Source organism: Sarcophilus harrisii, chromosome 1 (genome assembly GCF_902635505.1).
Source record: "Sarcophilus harrisii chromosome 1, mSarHar1.11, whole genome shotgun sequence".
Classification (NCBI taxonomy): Eukaryota; Metazoa; Chordata; class Mammalia; order Dasyuromorphia; family Dasyuridae; genus Sarcophilus; species Sarcophilus harrisii.
Window position 1 is genome coordinate 344,788,508 of NC_045426.1, and position 23,604 is coordinate 344,812,111.

The 23,604-nt window shown below is 37.5% G+C and overlaps 1 protein-coding gene across 3 annotated transcripts in view; it reads right to left on the reverse strand.

The window, feature by feature from the left end:
• The window catches only part of IFT140 (intraflagellar transport 140), a 198,496-nt gene extending 180,541 nt beyond the window's left edge, over nt 1–17,955 (reverse strand). For 2 of the 3 annotated variants that reach the window (XM_031945786.1, XM_031945784.1), the window contains exons 1-3: nt 17,884–17,955; nt 11,639–11,816; nt 7,587–7,808 (exon numbers count right to left, since the gene is read on the reverse strand). In XM_031945786.1, the coding sequence (XP_031801646.1) occupies nt 7,587–7,808; nt 11,639–11,785 (369 nt within the window). In that variant the 5' untranslated portion in view covers nt 11,786–11,816; nt 17,884–17,955. Of the gene's footprint in view, nt 1–7,586; nt 7,809–11,638; nt 11,817–14,764; nt 14,805–17,883 lie in introns of those variants that run through there. The other variant, XM_031945785.1, reaches the window with a different exon arrangement.
• Between the last annotated feature and the right edge of the window lie 5,649 nt (nt 17,956–23,604).

Sequence of the window (23,604 nt, forward strand, 5' to 3'; positions counted from 1 at the left end):
ACACCCTCCCTGACATCTCAGGAAGGGAGATGAAAACACCAAAGGAAATGGAAAATCAAATCAGATTAGCGGGTTTCTGAAGAGGCTCACTTGAAACAGGTATACATAAATACATCAATATGGGAGGTATTACACATAATTACATAAGCACATAGTAACATAACACAGGCTAGAAGTGATGTAACAAATAACATGAATCTACATGAGAATTTATACATGTCCATAAGTCCTAGAAATAGTCCAAAAGAAATCTATTGTCCATTTGTTCATATACCAGGAATCCAATAATTCCTGCAAGTTTTGAAGTCTTGCAATAGTCTCATTAACAATTTTTCATCTCAAGGAATTCAGTGATTCCTGCTGGTTTTCAAGTCCTGCAACAGTCTTATTATCAGCCATGCTCTTTCAGTGTCAGATGTTTCTTAGATCTCCTTTGTTTTGAGGTTTTTCTCCCTTTTTGTCTCTCTCCAGGTGCTCATTACCACCCATCTGTTTCCTCCTCCATCTGTTTCCTTCTCCTTCTGTATGAATTCAAGCAAACCCTCTCTCCCAGGCAGTTAACCTATCTAATTCCCTTCTATTTACCACTATGGGGATTTCTCCTCATCATCTGGCAATTACATTGGAGCTATTTGTACTGGACACTGCCCTGTTGGTTTAAAAAGCCTGTATTCTCCCCAGTTGTAATTCCTTTCTGCTATCTAATTGCTTTTTTGCTGGTTGATCACATCAGAGTCCTGATCTTCTAAAGACTCTCTGGGTGTAAACTTAGCTATCATCATGCCCCACCTGTCCTTTGATTGAGATCTTGGAGCTGGGCTCTGCCTCTAATTTCCCTGGGTCAATCTATATTCCGAGGCCCAGTGGAAGCCTCAGTTGCATTTTGGACATGGGATTTTGGGTCTTCTCACTCTATCTCCTATCTATAATGGGTTCTCAGATGTCCAATCTTTCCACACTGAAAACATCAACGAGTTTCTCCAGAAGTCCTTTGCCAAGAGGGACCCTATCTTCCCATGTTCATCATAGTCTGGGTATAATAAATATTTGTACCCACTGTGGCACAGCATCTTATTATCTCCTCTAAAGGAGCATCTTTGTGTAGTTTCATATAATTCTTTTGCAAAGCTCATTAGCATTTTCCTTAGCCAGACGCCTGGTCATTATTTCTGTAGTTGCATTTTCTCCAATGGTTTTTGTGACAGCTGTTTGCAAACGTCCCACAAAATCCACAAAAGTTTCATTGGGACCTTGCTCTATTTTTGTGAAGGCTTCCCCTCGATCTTTTTGTCTGAGGAGGAAACCCCAAGCTTTTATTGCAGCCTTAGAAATTTGCTCATACTCTGTTATGGGATAATTAATCTGTTCTGAATTCTCTCCATACAGACCTTCACCTGCTAGTTGGTCAAAAGTGACTTGTACATTAACTCCTGTTTGCCTATTGCTTTGGGCTTGAATCCTACATAATTCATGGTATTCTGAAAGTCACAAGTTCTTGCTATCGATTTCCAATCACTTGGGGTTAAGATTTCATAAGCCAAACTATCTAGTAACATTTTAACATAAGATGATATAGCCCCATAAAGAGTGCAATCTTTTTTCAAATCCTTAATTTTTTCCAGATCAAAAAGAGTGTATCTTCTGTTTTTTTGACCTGAAGAGTAAAGCTCTTCAATCACAGGGTATGCATTTATAAAATCAGATACATCCTGTCCTTCATTTTTTGCCTTAACTAATGCCTTTTCTAATTTTGTCACAGGCTGCTTCATAGGTGATTCTGTTTGTGTTTCTGCCTCTCCTACTCCTCCTTCTCCCTCCACCCATTAAGGGTTAATTGAGGGAGGGAGTTCAGGGGATTGGGAATGATCTAATTCTGATTCTTCATCCTTTTCACCTAGCTTAGTTGGCACCTCACCCTCTTGCTCTTTCTTCTTTTTCCTTATTCTATAACTTATATAATTTCCTAAAGCCAGTTGTGTTAAATTTATGTATTAAGTGTGTCATTGGAAATTGAGTCAGGTCCATTATCATTATAGGATTGACAAAGTTGCTCTCCTAATAATTTCCACTCCTCTAGATCCAATTCTTTTTCCATAGAGAACCAAGGAGATGTATACTGTACAGTTTCTAAAAATTCAGTGATCTGCTCCCAAATTATAATCAAATCTTGGCTTTTCATAAGTCTGATAATGTTCTCTAAACATTGTCCTTGAACAGAAGGCTGTTTTCTAAACATCTGTCCCCTTTCAGCTGAAATTCTACTTTAGTTCTTTAACAAAGTTTCCTGGTTGTACTCACCCTAATTTCTGGGTCGAGGAGATTTTTCCACTGGATCAGGATCAGAGGCTTTTCCACTGAGATCAGGATCGTGTCTGTCCCATGTTTGGGCACCAAAATATAATGTTCTCTTCTCTAAATTATACTCATTCTCTGGGAGCAGATTTCTTGGGGAGTTTCTGGAGGCAGTCTTCCTTTCAGTTCAATGTAATAATCACCTCAAATGCAGCCAAGGATTAAAGTCCAAATCCTTTATTTTCTCTTTCCTTCACTTGGAGCTCAGCTAGTTTTCTAGAGGCCTTCCGGATCTAGGTTTCAATGTTCTCCACAGGACAGCCTGATACCTCTTCTCTGTCTTCTTTCATTCTGCCCAACTGAATCCTGGCTTCTCAATCTCCCAGAGTGTTCTTTGGCCCTGAGAGCATCTTGCTTATTATATACTGCACACTGAGTATACTCCAATCATTATATCACTAGGAAACCATTATTTGTTATAGGATTAAATTAATGCTAAATTAGATTTAACTACTGTCTCCTCAATTCCACCGACTTAGCACCTTGTAAGAATTAATTCTAACACAGAGCCTAAGCCTGGGAAGGAATCAGCCCTGAGGAATGAAATGCTTGAGTAGTCTAGCAAGCAACTCCATTACCCAGGATTTCAGAGTATTTGGAAGTACTACTGTGTATCAACCATTTTAAGTTTGATCCTACTCTCCCAGAGGCCAAGGAATTACAAGGAGAGTATGTATCCTAGTTTTAAAAGTTGTTTTTTTATGCTTCTATGCTCGATGTATCTTTTTAGTAAATAGACCTTTATAAGAGTTAATTGATATAAACTGTTTTATCAACAATACCATGGAGATAGTGAATCAAATAAAATTGGGGTGATAATCATTACAGCCAGAAATTGGGGAGAATGGAGATTTTAACCACTAACATAAGAAAGATATCCCACTCCTCAGGATTAACCCTACGTTCCTGAGAGGTAATACAGCTGTCTCTGGGGATCTGACTTGCTAGTATAAATGGAAAGTGAGATGAGGAATTCCAGAATTCATAAAGACTATATAAATAATGTAAGGAACAAGAGATATAAATATAAATTTATTTTAAAATAATAGCCCTGGTATTATTGTGGTCCCAAATTTAAATAAAATCTGCTTAAGATTTGACCACTCTCCTTTAGCAGTATATTAAAAAATTGTGACTAAAATTACATCACATGACATATAATATATATCTTGATAAACTTCATAATTTTGTCCTATAGGTAAGAGAGAATCTGGTTATGACACATATTGCAAGTCAAAACTTACCCATAAAATATAAATGTAAACAAAAACCCTCTGAAGAACCAGATTAACGTAGGCATGCATTGAGGGGTTTTACTGTATTAAGTGGCTTTTGTAAACTTATGGTATACAGGATAGCAAAGAGCAGCAAGGTTTAGTACCAACAGTGCTAGGTTCAATGAAACAACCTGGCTTCAGATTACATCTCCCAGTACAACTCTGGAAAAGTCTACCTTCTAGTTATAAATCTACGATTCTATGACTTCCATTTTCACATATATCAAATGTTAGTGGGAAGAGTTTCAGGGGCTCAATGTCCTCATTGATTAATAAACTTAAAATTTCAGAGAAACGAACTTATATTTAATTTAATTGGCATGGGGAGTTGCCATCACTGGCATAGTTAACTTAAATCATGATCCATAATTCCAAAATGGAGGTGACTGGCAAGGCCACTGAAGTGGAAACTCTACCTTATTCCCAAGATTTTCAAGTTTTCTTACTAGTATGGATTTTCTGATGTGTACTAAAGTTTCAGGTGTGTCTTAAAGCTTTCCCACAGAAAACTGGGATGCTAATTCATTGCTGGAGAAGTTGTGAACTGATCCAACCACTTGGAAGAGCAATATGGAACTGTGCCCAAAGAGTTATCAAACTGTGCAAAACTTTTGACCCAGCAGTGTTACTCCTGGGCTTATATCCCAAAGAGATTATAAAGAAGGGAAAGGAACCTGTATGTGCCAAAATGTTTGCGGCAGCCCTTTTTGTAGTGGCCAGAAACTGAAAACTGAGTAGATAACCATCAATCAGAGAATGGTTGAATAACTGATGGTACATGAATGTAATATTCTATAAGAAACTATCAGCAGGATGATTTCAGAGAGGCCTGGAGAGACTTACATGAACTGATGCTAAGTGAAGTGAGCAGAACCAGGATATCATGGTACATGGCAATAATCAATATTATATGATGATTGATTCTGATGAATGTGACTTTCCAAAAATGAGATGATTGATGCTAGTTCCGATGATCTTATGATGAAGAGAGCCATCTACACCCAGAGAGAGGACTGTGGAGATTGAGTGTGGATCACAACATAATGTTTTCACCTTTTTGTTGTTGTTTGCTTGCTTTTTGTTTTCTTTCATCTTTTTTTCCTTTCTGATCTGATTTTTCTTGTGCAGCATGATTTATACAGAAATGTGTATAGAAGTATTGTACATGTTTAAGACATATTGGACTACTTGCTATCTAGGGGAGGGAATGAAGGGAGGAGAGGGAAAAAATCTGGAAAACAAGGTTTTGCAAGGTGGAATGTTGAAAACTATCTTTGCATATATTTTGAAAATAAAAAGCTATTATTAAAAAAAAAAAGCTTTCCCACATTGAATATATTCATAAGGGATTTTTGTAGTATGAATTCTAAAGAGGCCAATGGGATTTTACCTAAAAATACTTAAAGATTTTTTTTACATTCAATATAATCATAATATTTCTCTCTCAATCTCAATTTCTCTCAAATCTCTCATTAAATGGCACCTTCATAATTTGGGATTTTCTTAAAAAAGACTAGGTATATGCATTTCTATCCTTGAAGAAATTTCAACACATATACATATTATATCATGTGTATGTCTCAGAAACTATTCTACTGAGTTGTCTACTTTATGAAGGATTCTTAATACAACTAATACATGATGATACTCAGCAATTGTGATTCTTTAACAAATTAAGATATGAAAGCTGACACTTCCAAATAGGGTGATATGAAGCACCAGCAGAGTATTAGTAACATAGGAATAAAGAAAAAGAATTGTGTAGGAGTTAATAGAAATGAGAAAGGAGACATGAAAAAGAGCATTTGTGAATGTATCAATAGCTGTGCAGATATGGTTGATGAACAATGGAGATAGAAAAATGCTGCTTTAGGGCTACTCTAGAAGTAATAGTATTGATAGCTTTTACTGTTATTTATTTGTACTCTTGATAAAGTAGAGATACCCTGGTAGAGAAAGATCTAAAATAAAACTTTCCAGTCTTGTTTTATAACTGGTGTCTACACCAGATTTCTTCATCTATGCTAGATTGGTATGTGCCTCAGGCCAGAGATGTTTGAAACAAGAGAGAAGGCCGAGGAGCCTCTCTCCTAGAGCACTAATTTTCATGCCTTCCCCATCCCTTGGTTCTCTCTCACCTTTCAAAGTTCCCGAAGAGCATGAACTCACAGAGAACAAGTTATCATTGGAGCACACAGTCAATGATACTATCAAAGCATAGACTAGTGGGATAGCAGTTCATAGACATAGGGAAATACATTTTCTCTCTTTCCTCCCACTTGTTTTCCTTTCTATGCCCAAGTGGCTCACTGCCAAGCAGGATAAGGGCATTAACTTTGGCCCCTGGAACTCTTGTGCCATGGTGTAGCCATAGTCTGGAAGAGACTTTCTGGCAGCCGCTCAGACAGAGGCGCAAAGAAAACCATTGTGGCTATTGGTTCAAGAACTCCCTGTTGCAGGTATTTATATTTCACAGCAAGAGAAACCAGAAGTGGCAGTCAGAGAGCAAGCATAACTAGGAATCACAGCGGCTTCCAAAAATACCAGAGGACCTGCTAGGCCTCTCACTCTCCCCTGGCCCTCCTCATTGGGTTTTTTTTTTTCTTTTCTACTTCAGTACATGATCCAAAGCTGGGTCCTAAGATACAGCAGCAATCCATTATTCCATTTCTCTAATTTGCAGGTACAGAAGATGCAGGATATAATTGAATGGCATATCTATGTAGGAATGTTGAACTTTCCCTTTGCTTTTTTAGTATGCTGAATTAATTGAGTGGCCAATGATTACTGTTTATCTAAATCTTGTGGAACTGTTAGTTTCTTACAAATTCACAAAATTGAGAGCAGAATATTTCCCTGAGGTGGGGTGGAAATAGAGTTATAACTATATCTTAAATATTTCAAGGCAATATTTTATATTACATTCCCTAAAGTAAATTCAGAATCTAGTCAACAAAGGTTTTTGTTTGCCTAGTTTTTTGAAGCCAATGAGTCAAAATAGGATGAGAATAAGACTCTTTTGTATGTCTAGACCTAGATGAGAACGCTAACCTGGGGGCTGAAATGCACTGCCACCTGGTGGAAGAATTAAAAACTCTTGTTTCCCAGCCCCTCCACCTTCACCATAGCATATCCATTAGCTCCTCCTAAGCCCATGTCCTTAGCTTTGGAACCACCAACCTGGCCCCTGGCTGTCCTGACTCGTGAATCAAATCACGAGCACAAATCCATAAGCTCACCATATCTAGCTGGCCCTAGAAACCAGACCATGCTTCATATCCCAAGTGACTCTCCAATGCAGCCATTTTTTTGGGGTTACCACAGGCATTTTTCTCTCCACTACCCCATCTTTTGCATTCCATATCTTGCTCTGGGAACAATAATAAAATAAATACTACTATAGTTGCTGAAAAGGAGTTGTCAATTGATTCTCCATCTCATTTTGTGACTTCTCCAATCAGAACTCTTTCTTTCTCCTCATGCCTTTAGATGTGTTCCTTCCTAAGCTCTTTGTAAGCTACCTGAATGTAAGGTTCTTGAGACAGGGACTGTCATTTCTATTTGTATGCCACTGTTCAGCACAGTGCAGGACACATAGTAAAAGCTTAATAAATGTTCTTCATTCATTCACTGGATAGCAATTAAATGATGGCTGCCCTGTCCATGAGCTAACGGAAGGTAGGGCAAAGGATGTTGTGGATCCGCGCAACTGCCCTTATACCAAGTGTCTTGTAGGCACCACTGATGCTGGAATATGAAACAATGTTGATACGTAAACATTAGAGGTGTCCTTTAACAATCAATGGAGTAGAGGAAACATAGAAATCACCTCTTAGCTCTCATGGTTTTCACTAGTTTCTGACAGATTAGATTATGCTACACTTTCTTTTCTATAGTTTGACATCTTTAGAGATTTTAAAAGCTATGGGAAGTTAAGTAAAAATCTGGCTTACTTACCCTATCCCCAGAGACAAGGCAATTTCCATTTGTGCTCCAGTTCAGAACTGTAATATCAGCAGTGTGAGTGGTGGGGACTGTGTGCTGTTCCTTATCCTGCTTGTTAAATACTATGACTTCTCCAGTTTCCCAGCCAATGGCCAGGATCATTCGCGTTGGGTGCCAGCTCAGGGACATAGCTCGGAATGCTCTCTCAATGTGTGTCTCAGGTACATGCTCACCCTATATAGAAAAAAAAAAGACACTAAGAACTTATGTTTAAAAAAATGATTAATTGCTATACTACAGTAATATTAAGAACCAATGAATCAGTGTCAAGCTGAGGTTACATATGCCTAATGATTTTATTACATTAATGTTAATTGAAAAATACTCATCAACTTTAACCTATCAATTAAAACTTAACTTGAACATTTCAAGTTCAAAAAGACTTTTGAGTACCTATATGTTCAGCTCTATGCTATCTATTTGGGAATTAGAAAAAAACAGTCCCTTCCCTTAAGGGCTAGTCTAAGTTTACTAAGGACATAAGACATATGTGAAGCAATTAAATAACAAGGTAGTCAGGGACAAACAGATCTTTAAAAGACACTTAAGGATGAATTCAAAGGCAAATAAGATGGGAATAAACACAAAAACTTGAATAATGCTAGGACCAATAATGCTAAAGACAATTCAGGAAGAAGTTAATTGATGCAGTAGATACAGCACTGGGTTTGGAGTCTTGAGTTCAAAGCCTGCCTCAGACACTAACTAGCTATATGAACCTGGACAAGTCACTTAACGCTGCCTCAGCTTCGTCATCTGTAAAATGAGCTGAAGGAGGAAATGTCAGCCACTTTAGTGTCTTTACCAAGAAAATCCCAAAAATGTTCATAAAGAGCCAAACATGACTGTATAACAATCACAAAAGACAATAAAAAAGTTGTTTGGAGTTTATTTTTAAGTCTCTATTGAAGAAAAGAAAAGGATCAAGGAAGAGACTGGACTGTTACTCAGAGTGGATGGAATGATAATAAAAGACTCTAAGTTCCTGCTTTATGTTGTCTTCTCTGCTAAGAACATTATTGGATGATAAAGGACAGAACAAAAGTGTCCAATGTCAATGTTGAAATGAAAAATAAGTAGGCAAATGGTAAGAGCACCTACTTACCTTCGATAATTCCAAGGCCCAAATGATATACATCTCAGGATAATGAGAGGACCAGGGGATGTTTTATTACTAAGGAAACTATGAGGGATCTTTGAGAGATGATAGAGAATATCAAAGGTAGCACAGTCCTAGAAAAGGGAAAACATCTCATTTTTTAAAAAGAGAATGATAACTGTAAACTATAAGCCAGCAAGCTTGACTTCCCTTCCTAGCAGAGTTCTAGCTTACCTCATTAAAATAACTTAGAAAAGAAAACAGTGAACAGAAAGATTTAGACAGTTTCATCAAAAGCAAATAATGCCAGACTAATCTCATTCTGAGCTCCTAGCATCCATAAAAGTCTATGTGATCTTAGGGTACATTAAGAAAGACTTGGTATTCTGTCTCAGAGATGATAGAAATCCACAATACTCTGTCCAGGTCAGGCAGAGCACATCTGATTATTAAATATCCAATTTTGAACAGCACATTTTAAGACAGACATTGATCAGCTGAAGAAAATTGAGAGGAATGCAATCTGGATGGTGAATAGCCTTGAGAACTGTTAACTTGGAGCTATCCAAAAGCAGAACGAGTTGTTTCTCCAGGTGTTAGGGTCTTCCTTCTAGGAGGAGCTATAGAATAGCCACCTAGGTGTTCTAGGGATCAGTATTTAGGGAGAATTTAAAGTATCTAGCCTTTAAGGTCCCTCCCAAATCTGAGATGCCACGCAATTCTACTCTAGACTCATTTTCTAAATTTCAGGATATGGAATTTATAGTGAACTAATTCAGTTCAATTCAATAAACATTTATTAACTACCAACTGCATACAAGGAATTGTACTAAGTGCTGGGAATATAAATAAAAACGACTGTCTTTGATCTTTAAGGAGTCAAAAATCTCAAACAAGATCCAAGGATAGGAGAAAATACACAAAAGAAAACTAAAAAGGGAAGTACAGAAACAAAGCAGAACCCTTGATGAAAAATATAGCAATTATCTGGAAATTTTCAAGCCCTCTCTAAAGAAAAGATTTTGGAGAAAAGGAGAAAGGTCACTAAAACTGCTAAGGAGAAAATGTCAATCAAGAACTCCTTCATTTTCACAATTCAAAACCTCTCTATAACTTTAACCATTTTCATTTCTCCTTTATTACTGTGGTGTCAGAAAAAGAGGTAACCTTTCTCTTTGCCAAGGACAACTCCTCAATTCCACGCCCAACCATTCTTCTCCAATAACTTACCTCATCAATCATCTCCTCTATTTCTTTTACTACAAACATTACTTTCCCACATCTTACAAAGATAATCAGGTCTCCCTCATTCTTTCAAAGAACAAAAAAAAAAATCCCCTTTTATGTGGCTCTGCCGTCAGGTCATCATTTAACTTCTCAGTTTTCAAGTACAAGAGTACTTATAGTCTCTATATCTTAACTATATTCTCTGCAGAATGAAGGTACATTGGGTATATCATAAATACTCTTAATTACTTTTACTTAGGCCTTCTCCTTTCTCTACAGTCCCTTTCTTAGTGATCAGCTTTATTCTCAAAGCTTCAACTATCATTCTAAGTGATTCTCAAATCCATATAACCAGCACTACCTAAGATTTTTCTAAAATTTTCTTTAAAATTCACATCACCATCTGCTTATTAGACATCTATCTCCTGAATGCCTCATAATTATGGAGAACTCATTATCTCCCCCCCAAAAACTTATTCCTTCTTCACACTTCCATGTTTTTAATGAATTGCTGTCTTTCCTGTCCCTCAGGTTTATAATCTTAAGAGTCTTAACTCAATTAAGTATTTGCTAAGGATCAACTATGTATCAGTCACTATGTACTGGACACTTGAAATGCAAAGATAAAATCAAAACTGTCCCTGATCTCAAGGAGCCTCTGATAGAAGGATCCAAGTTTGTCTTATGTATACAGATAAGCAAATATAAAATATCTAAGCAAACATTCTCTTCCCCTTCATCATACCATATTATCAGTTGCCAAATCCAATTCTACCTTCCCCTAAATTTCTCACATTTATTCTTTCATGTCCACTCATGTGTCTACCACCTTAGTTCAGGACTTCATCACCTTCAAAGGCATTATTCATAATAGCCTACCAATTCATCTCTCTGATTCCAGTCTCTCCCTCTACAATTCCTCTCTCACATAGCCCCCAAAACAATCTTTCCAAGGCTCTGGTGTGACTGTGTCATTTCTCTACTGAAAAAATCAAAGACCACTAATAAGGACAAGAAAGAGTAATTCTTTTAAAAAGACTGGTTAATTTTTTTAAAGGCATCATATTTTACAAATTAGAACATCATGTTAGTATATATGCTACTCCATTTTTATGAGAAAGATGCAAAAAAGAAAGACTTTATATGGATATCAGGGATTTGTTCAAGAAACCAAGTTTTGGAATATATCCTGCAATTAATAAAAATTCAGCTTAATGGCATTTTATCTAGTTGATAGGAAAATCCATTAATTGATTCCCCTGGCTCATCATAAAAGTCCAATTTGTATTTAGTATCTCATATTTATGAAGAAAAGAATGCTGTAATACATACACATATCTGTGTGTGTGTGTGTGTGTGTATACACATACATATATTCTGAAAGTCTGCCATCAGAAAATTTTAGAACATCCCCAAGTTATGCTAGATAACTGAGGAATTACCATATTATGTTACAGACACCATTTAGGACTTAATTTATTTCTAATTGATTCAAAGAGTTTAGCGTTCTTTTCCCTGCTGCATGTTAAATTTCTTAATAACAAAATCTATATCTTAACTATATTCCCCACAGAATGAAGGCACATTGGGTATATCATAAGAGCTCAATAAATATTCACTGAATAAATATCAACTGAATAAAAAAGTTGCTTAGATCAAAATGGAAAACTTAGGTCACCTGTTCAAGGTATACATCTATACTTCCTCCAGAAGTCGTGTTGACAGAAGCGACTGCCAACAATGGATGAAGAGGATGCCATGTTATATGGGAAGGAGCCCCGACTGAGTCAGGGGCCTCTATCCGGTGATCAAAGTAGAGTGCCATGGTAAATTATCAATCCAGTCAGTATCTAAACCTGCAGGGGAAAAAATTCAAGTATATCATTAAAAATAAACAAAATAGACTGAGAACAGAATTAGAAATGCCTCTTACAAAAAGGAAATATTACCACCATACTTTGGCAAAAGCATTCAGAAACTCAAATCATCACATTAGTAGTGTCTTTACTACAAATAAATAAAGGCGGCATAGATAATATATAATCCTTGCTCATTTTGATTAAATTATAACAAGGAATTTTGAACTTATGTAGCTCTCATTTATGTATATTTCCAAAGTCAAGCAGTTGCACAGAAGCAAAACTCAACTTGAACCAGCTGTCTTTGTTTCTTTCAAAGCAACCTAAGATCCCCGACATCTTCTATTCTCAGCACCACAAAGTGAAAAGGAAGGAAGGAACAACCTTTACCAAACAGAATGGTCTAGGAAATCTGGTCAATTTATTTTTATTCAGAGGGAAGTTAAACTAAAAGTCATAAAATCACTTAATGACAAACCTAGTTCAAGCTGTTGATTTTACACAAGTAGAAATTAAGGTTCAAAGAGATAAGATAATTAGCCCAAGGTCACAAATTAATGGCAGAATTTTAATAAGAATGAATAATTTTCTCTCCACCTAGAAAACACTGGATCGGGGAAGGATAAAAAAATGGGATGGATGGTGTTTAAAGTCTTTCATCCTCTTAAATTATCTATGCTCATTTGATTATCTCTTAAAATTTTGCTCTAAAATGTTACAGAAGTTTAGTCATAGCTCAATGTTCCCAAATTGTCAAGAACTAATCTATTTCTGATATAGGTGATTAAGATCCTAAATGTTGAATTTGTGCAGAATCTTTTAGATTAAGTCCTTTTGGAAGATGCACAAAAGAAGAATATCTAGGTTTGCTGGAATTGGAGAAGTTTGATTGAACAGATCACAACTGTCAATAGCTTAGTTATTCAAATTCAACTTTCACTCAGAACTTGTAAGAGCTGTCTGGTGGAGAAAATCATCTTTAGCCTTATGGAGACCACAGAGAGCACTACTACCCAGAATGGGGAAAAGAAATTGAGCTTCTATTTTTTAAAACATTAGCAACTATAAGGGGAGATGGGGGGTGGGGGGTGGGAACGGAATCTCAAATTTAAAAGTGGGAATGGAGATCAAATTAAAGTCATTAGAAGAAAATCTTAAATATATACAATGACATGCATGTGAACTTGAAAAATCCAAAATTTCCTCACGTTGTAATTCATTCACTGATTTCTGTGATGATTTAAAAAGGAGCCTCAAAAAAGCTTTTCTGGCAATTGAATATGGCACTTTATAAGCAGGCATTTTGTAAAATGCAAACTTAGGCATAGAGAAGATTGTAAAATGCAACTTAGGCATAGAGAATATTGAAACCATAAGGAATTCATATAATTTGGCACTATTGTTGTTGATTTTTATATGTAAACCTAAAAAATACAAGCAGTTAAATAAAGTGAATGTATATATGTATAAGATTACTGCAAGCCCAAGGCTTAAATAAAAATTTTTAAATGTGTTTTTTCTTTCCTATAGCCTATGTTTCAAATTCTAGATTATTAAAATTATCATTTAAAACATTTATTCCTTATGATAGCAATTTATTTGATTCAATTCTTATAATACTGAGATTTTCTTTGTTGACTAATTTTGTATCTTGATTCACTAGTCAATATATGTGCCATAATTGTGGAATCATTTATTAATTTTAACAATAGAAAAAGTTAGGGTCGGCATTATTTTAATTAATTTCTTATGAATCTTTTGACTTGAAATATAAATTTGTTAGAAATTTTTAAAAAAATTTTTTTAGAAACTCTATGTTCCATACATTGGAACATTGTAAAATGTATTTTAAAATTTTGTAAAATTTTATATTAGTGTGTGTGTTCGACTTGTATCCAAAGGGGAAAAAAAGTGACTGAAACAAATCACAGAATTATAGGTTTAGAACTCAAAAGGAAACTTGAAGGTGATCCAGTCCAATGCCTTTACAGATGAGAAAATTGAGAACGAGAGGTCATTTGACTGGTCCAGAACTCTACTGTCAAACTTAGCCTTACGTGGTCAGGCACAGACCAACAAATTTTTTTGGTCCCAGGAAATAAGTAGATGACCAAAAAAAAGCCAACTTTTTATTACAACTATAGCTCTATAGTATTTATATAGTGGGGAGACTAACCTGGAAGAAAAACATCTAAGAAAGTATGCCCTTGACCTTCTGTGAAGAATTATTGGGCATGATTTTTTTTTTTTTTTTTTTTTTGCGTGGGGCTACAAATTTTAGTTACATTCAACTCTCAGTTGCCTTAAAGGGAACAGTAGTGCAGGTCTCCAAACAGAAGTGCATTCATTAACCATTTATGCTATATAGTAATTCACCCCACTGCATGCCTTTCTTTCAACTTTTAAATTAGGTCATAGGAGTTGGCTGGGAAACCAAATGGGCACAAGGACGTTAATTCCAAAATGGACTGAAGAGAAGGGAAGTTGGTTTCAGGGCTCAAGTTAGCAGAAGAGAGCATTAGTTCCTGTGTTTGATCAAGAGAGAAATAACAGGGAGGTCTCTGTACTAGGTTAGCAGCCAATATTCCACTTTTGCTAAGGTAGCTGTGGAAGAGCCTCAAGAGCTACCCAGACAGTTAAGGCTATATGACTGAGCAACTGACTTAATTTTGCACTATTTGGATTCAGAGGAGTGTGAAGAGGTCAGGGTATCTTATCTTATCTAAACCAAAAATGTATACTGCTTTAAATGAAATAAATAATTTAATACAACAGATTTTTTTCAGGTTATCACCCCCATTACAACATGAGCTCTGAGAACAGAGCTGTCTTTGACTTTCTATAGATCCTTAGTACTTAAGCAGATAAAGGGCTAGGCCTGAGTTCAAATATGTCCTCAGACATAGTATGACTAGCTGACTAGCTGGATAAATGAGTTCACTCACCTCTGTTTGTCTGTTTCTTCCACTATAAAATGGGGATAATGGTAGCTCCTACCTCCCAGGATTATTCTGAGGATCAAGTAAGATATTAAGGCTTAGCACAGTGTCTGGCACATGGTAAATGCTATATTAATGCGTATTTCCTTCCCTACCCCTTAGTCATTGGCTGACAGACATATGCCTAATTTACTTTGGCTTTTGAGATTTGACCATTGAATTCTTTTATGTGTCCTCTGGGGGAAAAAAAAAAAAACATGTTACATGAAAACATGACTTTTTCTATATTTGGTAAATACACAGAGAGAAAAACTATGGTTTGCAAGTTACCAAAATTAAAACTTTGGCAACATATTAGAAAGTAAGAATTATTCAGATGAACTTAAAAATCAACTGGTTCAGTAACTAATTCATGTATTTTCTTTAGAACAAAACTCCTTTTCAGAAGGTCCTTGAAGGAAATTTTTTTTCCAAACTGAGCAAAGACAACCCAGCAACATTTATCTGGTTCCCTTTTCTTTATTACTTTCTTCCACTTTCTTTTTAAGTTCAGCATTTTCAGGTATTTCTATTCTATCTTATTAAAACTAGTTTTTAGAAAAGATAAATTCATCTTTGTGGTAGTATAAATACTGTATGATGCTTAAAGTATTTAGCCATCATTTTGTGATAGAAAAAAGTTAATCTCTAATACTGGATTTTAAAGGACTAACAGTATGGATGGGTATTTTAGAAAATAGGGAAGGATGTTTTCCCAAATCCTAAAATCACACCATGCAGGCAGTAACTTACCATGCCTGGGCTGGTCATTCTTTAAGTTATCACAATTCAAGAAAGTGTGATCACAATAGGGAATTGTAGTTTATTAGTAATTTGTTAAATTGGATTAAGTAAAGTAGTATCATATAACTTTAGTTACAATGTTTTGTCACTTAGATTTTTCCAAAAATTATTTCATCACTGTAAGAATTCTCTTTATGAACAATGCAGATAGCTCAAAGACAGCTGGTGATGAAGTGACAGAATATTGGACCTGGAATCAGAAGACATGAGTTCAAATTCAGCCTTAGACACTTATTAGCAGTGGGACTTTGGGGAAGTCATTTAACCTGTCTGCCTCAGTTTATTCACCTGTAACATGATAACAGTACCTACCTCCAAGAATTGTTATGAGGATCAAATGATATTGTAAAGTTCCTGGCACACACAGTAAGCACTGTATAAATGTTACTATTGTTAACCTGAATTGCCTCAATAATAAAATGGGGAATAACATCAAATTCACAGGGTTGTGAAAATCAAATGAGAAATTTGTAAAAAAAAAAAAAAAAATCAGCACATCACTGGCAGATAGTAGGTGCAATGTAACTGCTTAGACCCATCCCTTCAGTTGCTTTGGCCAAAAATTTAATTGCCTAGTGACCAGAATTCTAGTAGGGTCGCTTTTTGGACCCATCTAAGCTGATCCTTCCAGATAACAGATATATTGCAATTTGTCTTTTGGACCTCTGGCTAAACTTTAATGGGGCTTACTGGCTGCCATAGTCTTTGAGAATGTAGGGTTACCTTCACACCATAATAAGGCATTTAAGTATGGCCTTGAAAAAAGATATTTATAAATAAAATGTTTTATTCCCTCAACTCTTTTCTGGTACATAACATTAAAAGTTGAGGTGAACTGAATGTGCATTGTTTTTCTTCCTGTGTCTCAAATAGAATTACAGATTAACTGAAGAATGCCAACATCAAAAAGTTAAAAAGGTTTTTTTGGTTTATTTTACTTTGTTAAATATATAATGAATTTCTCTGAACTAAAGTAGACATCCTCAGAGAGAAAACATAGATAGTTTATCAATGGATGCTACTGGAAGTCTTTCCAGCTTGGTAGGGACCTGCCAGAGTTTCCCTTTTGAAGGTCAGCTATTAAGGACTAGAGGGCACTTCTGCACCAAGATGCAGCATCAGTGAAGAGCTTTAGTGAAGAATTAAACAGAAATAATTACACATTGTATTTGTCCCTTCTCTGGGCCTTATTGCTCCTTCTTTGGCTGCTATGGAGAGGGGTCAGGAGTAGAGATTAGACTAAATGGTTTTTATAGAACCTAGAGTACAGGAGTTGAAAATGCATGAGCATTAGTGGAAAAACCACCAAAAAATCTTGAGCAGATAAAAATTTTTCTGAGCTTCAGTTTTCCCTATCTGTTAAAAGATGAACTTGGCTGATTTGTAAAATCCCTATCCAGCTCCACTAGTCAATGATATCACCTGCTTACTAAAGTAAATTTTGAGTGCCTATATGTGCCTGGAGCTTAACGACAATAACAACAACAATAAACATTCATATCATACTTAAGCTTGCAACTTGACAAACATTTCTGAGACTAAAAACCTGCCATTTCTTTTCATCCTCCTAAGAGCTCAAAGGGGTTGTTACAGGGTCATTATGAGAAACAAGCCTAGGTGCTATTTGAATGAATGGAGAACATTAAAATGGTCACTCAGCTTGTAAATTTCCGGGGTGGGACTTGATACATTCCTGATTGTAGGTATACCATGATAATAATAATAATGACTACTATTTAGTAGTACTTTGATAACAATGATGAGGATGATGGCTAATATTTATACCGTACCAAACCTTTTACAGTTATTCCACTTGATCCTCACAAGAACCCTGAGAGCTAGGAACTATTATCTCCGTTTTTTTGGGTGAGTTGCTCTAAATTGAGGAACACAGAAATGGCTCGCCCAGGATCACACCGGTTCTAAGTGTTTGAGGTCACATTTGTACTTAGGTCTTCCTGACTCCAAGGTCCAGAGCTCTATCCGCTGAACTCTATCCAGCTCTGAGCATGATGCCTCACCTGTAAGGGGTACAGTCTGTTCCTTCACCTGTAAAATGGAATTAATTATCGGGTTGTCGGAAGTTGAGACTGCAAACCTTAAAGACCAACTCCAAGGTAAGTGGTGGTAATGTGGGCATTATTACTGCAGGAGCGTGCATCCCGGGGTGCTAGCTGCCAGCCTGCAGGGTCTCGGACCCTGTTTAGAAGACACAGTAGTTAAGTAACAAAAGTCGGGGAGGAAGGAGCAAAATGCTCCTCCCGGAGGAGCTGCCTGACTACCTGCGGGAGCGCAGCGGCGCTTCGAGCATCACCCAGTCCCGCCGAGGCTGGAGGAGAGGACCGTCGGCAAAGCTGCAAGGCCGCGCCGGGGCCCGCCGAAGGTCCGCGCCGGGGCCCGCCGAAGGTCCGCGCCGGGTTGGAGCGGCGGGCGTCTGCTCCGGGAGGGCCGGGAGAGGGGAGAAGGGGGTGCAGTCGTCGGGGAGCCCCTGGAGGCCGCTAGGGAGCGGGCGCTGAGGGAATAAGGGAAGTGGGCCAGGCGGACTCCCCGAATCGGCGGCGGCGGCTCCGGCTCCGGCTCCGGCTCCGGCTCCAGCCTGGTCCCGCTTCTCCGCTTCCGGCCTTTGCAGCCCCCTCCCCAGAGCGGGGGCGCAATCCCGCCTCGGACTCCCCTCGAGGGTGGGCCAGAGCGCGCTAGGGACAGCGCCTGTGCCTGGGTGGAGGAGGGAGGGGTTTGATTTGGGGGTGGGGAAGGCTGAAATTAGCTCGCCTCCGGATCCCCTCCGGAGTGAGACCGCCCCCAACCGAAAGGCGATGCTGGCCGTTACCCCTGACAACGGCTGGGGGCGGAGAGCGGAAACAGCCGAAGAGAGAGGATGTGGCCACGAAGGACCACGAAGTATCGACGGAAAATACCGAGAAGTACCGAAGCCGATCGGCTTCTTTCGCCCAGCCATGGTGAGGTGAGAAGAGGGGCGGGTCATAGTATTGAAAGTGGCACAGGATGCCCCAAGTGAAGAGATTCATAGCATTTAGAGATAGTGGAAGATCTGCTTTTAGGCAGGGTGCGTGCTGGAGGGACTCAGAAGAAAGGAAAGAAAGGAGGGAGGAGAAGGAAGGAAGGAGAAGGGAAGAAGGGAAGGAAAAAAGAGAGAGAGAAAGAGAAGAAAAGAAGAAAGAAGGGGAAAAGGAGAAGGTAAGAAGAAGGGGAAGGAATAAGAGAAAGGAAGGAAGGAAATAAGCATTTATTAGAAGCCTTTTATGTGGAGACTGAAAAAAGGTTGGAGATGAAGAAGGGAAGGAAAAGGGGAGTGAGAAGGGAAAGAGAAGAAAGGGAGGAAGAAAGAAGGGAAAGAGGACAAGGTAAGAAGAAGGGGAAGGAAGAAGAGAAAGGGAGGAAGGAAGGAAATAAGCATTTATTAGAAGCCTTTTATGTGGAGAAGGAAAGAACGTTGGAGAAGGAAGAAGGGAAGAAAAAGGGAGGGAAGGAGAAGGAAAGGGAAGGAGGACAAGGAAGGGAAGAAAGGAGGGAGAAGGAAGAGGAAAGAAGTAGAGAAAAGGAGGGGAGGAAAGAAGCATTTGTTAGAGGCTTATTATGTATTACTGTTCCAAAACTTTAAGACTTCATCTCATTTAATCCTCATAACTCTGAGAAGCAGGTGATATTATTAGTCTGATTTTATATTTGAAGCATATATGTGGCCACATAGCATCCGAAGTTGGATTTGAACTCTTTCCAACTTTGAGTCCAGAGCTCCATCCGCTGTGCCATCTAGCGGCTAATGGGCTAATTACAGCACTGGGCAATCCCCTGATCTGCAATTCACTGTCCGCTTCATAGGTAAGAGGTAGACTACTCATTAGGTAGAATAGAATGGTTCTTCGTCAGTTTTGGGTTCAAATCCAGTCTCTGACATTTATGACCTGCACAAACCATTTACCTTCTCAGAAGTAGTTCTTTCAGAGTATAAAGTTACTGAACTATTGATGATCTGCACTGGTAGATGTAGTTTTCTTACAGAATTTCCTTCCCCCATGCAATCACAGGCATAGACAGCAATAACTATAAGAAAAGGTGGATTGGGGGTGCTTTTCTTACAGAATTATAGATTGATAGCTGGAAGGAACCTTAGAGAGGAAACAGAGACCCAAAAGGGATTGGAAGTTTTACAAGTCAGAAGTAGCAGAGTCATATTTCAAATTTAGGCCTTCTGACTCAAATGCAAGTATCTATAGGACCATGACTTTACCACTTCCTGACCTCTGAGGTTACTTAGTTGGCTCAGCTATCTAATATCAGAGGGAGTGATTTTTAACATACTTGAATGAAACTGAAATAACATCACCAAAGACCAAGTTTCATGTACGTCATGCTGAGATTGATATAATTCTTCTATGAATATCATGGCGTTTATTACAAATATTCATTACCAGGTTTCCAATTTTACAGCTCTTTCTCTTTTTTTCCAGCCCAATTTCTCAAAAAAAAAAAAAAAAAAAAAAAAAGTCCTCTAACGGAGATACCTCAATTTCCTTTTTTCTTAACCCTCTGAAAATTGGCTTTATCCAACTGAAACTGGGCTCACCAACTGCTTCTTCTAATTGCCAAATCTAACGGGCCCTTCTTTCTCCTTATCCTAGACCTCCCTGCTGCATGTGACACTGTACCACTTATTTCTCCTGGATACTTTAGGAACACTTTTACTTTTTGTTTTTCCTACAACATGTCTAGTTTTTTTTCCTCACTCTTGCTAATTTAGCATCCATGTTATGCCTATTAAGTAAGAGTGTCTCCTAAAGCTGTATCCTGGCTTTTTTCTCTCTATAGGTTCTCTCTTGGTGACCTGATAGGATCTTATAGATTCAATTATCATCTATCTCTATGGATATTCCTGGATCTGTATGTCCTTCTCTAATCTCCCTCTTGAGCTCCAGGTCTGAATTGCCAACTGCCTATTTCACATTTCAGATGTGAAATCTGAGGTTTCATGGGCATCTCAAACTCAACATATCCAAAATCCAACTCATCTTTTTTTTTCTTAATTTTTAATAGCTTTTTATTTTCCCAATTACATGCAAGATAGTTTTCAACATTCACCTTTGCAAAACCTTGTATTCCAAATTTTTCTCTCTCCCTCTCCCCCTTTCCATAAAACAGCAAGCAATCCAATATTGGTTAAATATGTGCAATTCTTCTAAACATGTTTCCATACCAGCATGCTGTACAAGAAAGATCAGATCAAAAGGTGAAGAAAACAAATGGGAAAAAAAACAAGCAACCAACCAAAAAAGTGGAAATTCTATGCTCTGATCCTCATTTAGTCTTCATGGTTCTCTCTCTGGATGAGATTGGCTCTTTTTTCATAAGCCTCTTGGAATTGCCTTGAATCATCTCAGTGCTGAAAAGAACCAAGTCCATCACACTTTCATTTATCTTGCTAGTAAAATTTACCTTTCTTTTAAATTTACCTATTCCTGTTAAGGGTACCACCTGTCCTAGTAACTCAGGTATGCAATCTCAGTATCACTCTTGGCTTCTCACTCTCCTTTATTCCACATATACAAGCAATTCCTAATATTGCTTCCATTTTTGAATCATTTCTCAAATATATCCTCTCTTCATTACTCATCTAGCAATCACTCTTATTCAGGACTCAGTTTCTAATTCTTTGCCTCCACAAAAAAAGATACCATAAACATTTTTGTACAGAGAGATCCATTTTCTTTCTTTCTTTCTTTCTTTTTTATCATTTCAGGGTATAGACTTAGTAGAGCTATTTCTGGGTCCAAGGGTATATCCAGTTTTATAGCTTTTTGGATATAGTTCCAAATTTTCCTCCAGAATGTTTGGAGTAATTCACAGTTCCACCAACAGTACATTACTGAACCTGTTTTCTCACATCTCCAGCATTTGCCATTTTCTTTTTCTGTCCCCTTAGTTAATCTCTAAGGTAGTAATTCAGAACTGTTTTAATTTGCATTTCTCTAAGTATTACTGATTTAGAGAAAATTTTGATGTCATTATTGATAGCATTATTTCTTCTTAAAACTGCCTGTTCATATCCTTTGTTCACTTATCAGTTGGCGTTTGGGTCTAATTTTTTATAAATTTTACTCCATTCCCTATCTATCTGAGAAATGACATTTTTTATACAAAAACTTGCTGAAGGTTAAAGCCAAGAAAGCAGTATAAAGGCAGCAACCCAGCTAAACCCTCCCAACATTCCTCTCTAAAGAAATTTACAATAATATATCAACAATTCTATAACAAGTCAAATTCTGTAGCAGCATATTCAGCAAAATGGAGGGTATGTGATTGTGATGGAATACTATTGTGATATAACAAATGATAAGCAGGATAGTTTCAGAAAAACCTAGGAAGATCTATATAAATTGATATATAGTGAAGTGAGCAGAACCAGACCATTATACACATGAATAGCAATATTGCAAGGATAATCAACTATGATTGGTAATAATAATTCCAATACAATATTTGATAATGTGTGATAGCGATGTTTAGTGCCATGGTCCCACTCTTTGAGGAGATGGTTCAGTGTGAAATCCAAGTTATGTCAAACTCCTGAGACCCATCCTCTGTATAAGTCTCCAGTAGCTTCACACTTGCCATGCTGTTAGGAATCCCAGCCATGTCCCAGAAGTTAAATTTTCACTATAAAATCTACTTAAGGGCCATTCCATGGCTACTGCCTTCCTTTGGGTCAGCTGTCATGGCACGCTGCCTCATGCTCTCTCTCCTTACCCCTCTCCCATGCCAAGTGGTATCTCTCCTAACTCCTAACATGTTTCCCAATCCCATTTCTTCTCCTTTAGGTAACTAACTTTTTTAGGGTACTAAGTCCCTTTTGGGATTTAGCCTGCCAACTAAGGGCATGCCCCAACCTCATGGGGTACTCTCTTTCTACTGGGTAATTGTGAGTTCCTCTGAGGAAGTTTTCTCTCATATGCTCTCCCACTCTATTTCATATTTATCATTCCTGGTGTCTACTGTATTCCTTCATTTTATCAGTAACCTATTCTTCTAAATAAATCTACCTTTTTTTTTTTTTTGCCAAAAAGGACAATAGGCATTCTTGTTTTATCCCTGATCTTTTTAGAAGAGATTCTATTTTATCTCCATTATAGAGCAAAGAGATTGTTCTAAAGTACTTGTATGACTTTCATTTTAGCACTCAATAAACTTCAACGGCCCCTTTAGATAAAATATAAATTATTTTGGCATTTAAAATCTTTTAGGATTTAATTCCATTAGTCAACAAAAATTTAAAAAATATCTGCTATTTGTCATGTTCTGTGCTAAGCACTGGGGACACAAAAACAAAAAAAAAGACAATTCCAGCCTTCAAGAAGTTTACAATTTTATTGAAAGACAACACACCAAAGAAAGCTGAAAGTATCTCAAGTGTGTGTGGGGGGATGGTGGAAAAGTCAAAAAAGTCTAAAATACCCCATAGCTGCAGATGTCAAAGAAGATCAAAATTAATTAATTAGGTGGGAAACGAGATATATGTCCTGTGTTCTCAATGGAGGTAGACAAATTTACGGTTCTATCCTTCAGTCAGAGGAGCAGAGAGTACTTTCAGGATGATAAGATTTCCCATTTATGAGGTACCTGGGTAGATGATGGAGAAGTCATGCCCAAAATGAGTGCAGCAGAATGGCTCATATTACACATTCAGAACTCCCTTTTACATATACTGTTAACCCAAAGTAGGCTTTTTATTGTTGCTCACACAAAACATCCCTTCTTTAATCTCTATGGCTTTCTATTAGTTGTCTTTTTTCCTGTAAAACACTCCTTCCTGAAAAAACTCTCATAATCCCTAGATTTCTCAACAGTTCTAGTTTAATGCTGCTTCTTTTTTTTCCTGAGGCAATGGGGTTAAGTGACTTGCCTGAGGTCAACACAGTTAGGAAGTGCTGAGTGTGGTCACATTTGAACTCAGGTTCACCTGACTTCAGGGCTGGTACTTATCCATTTTA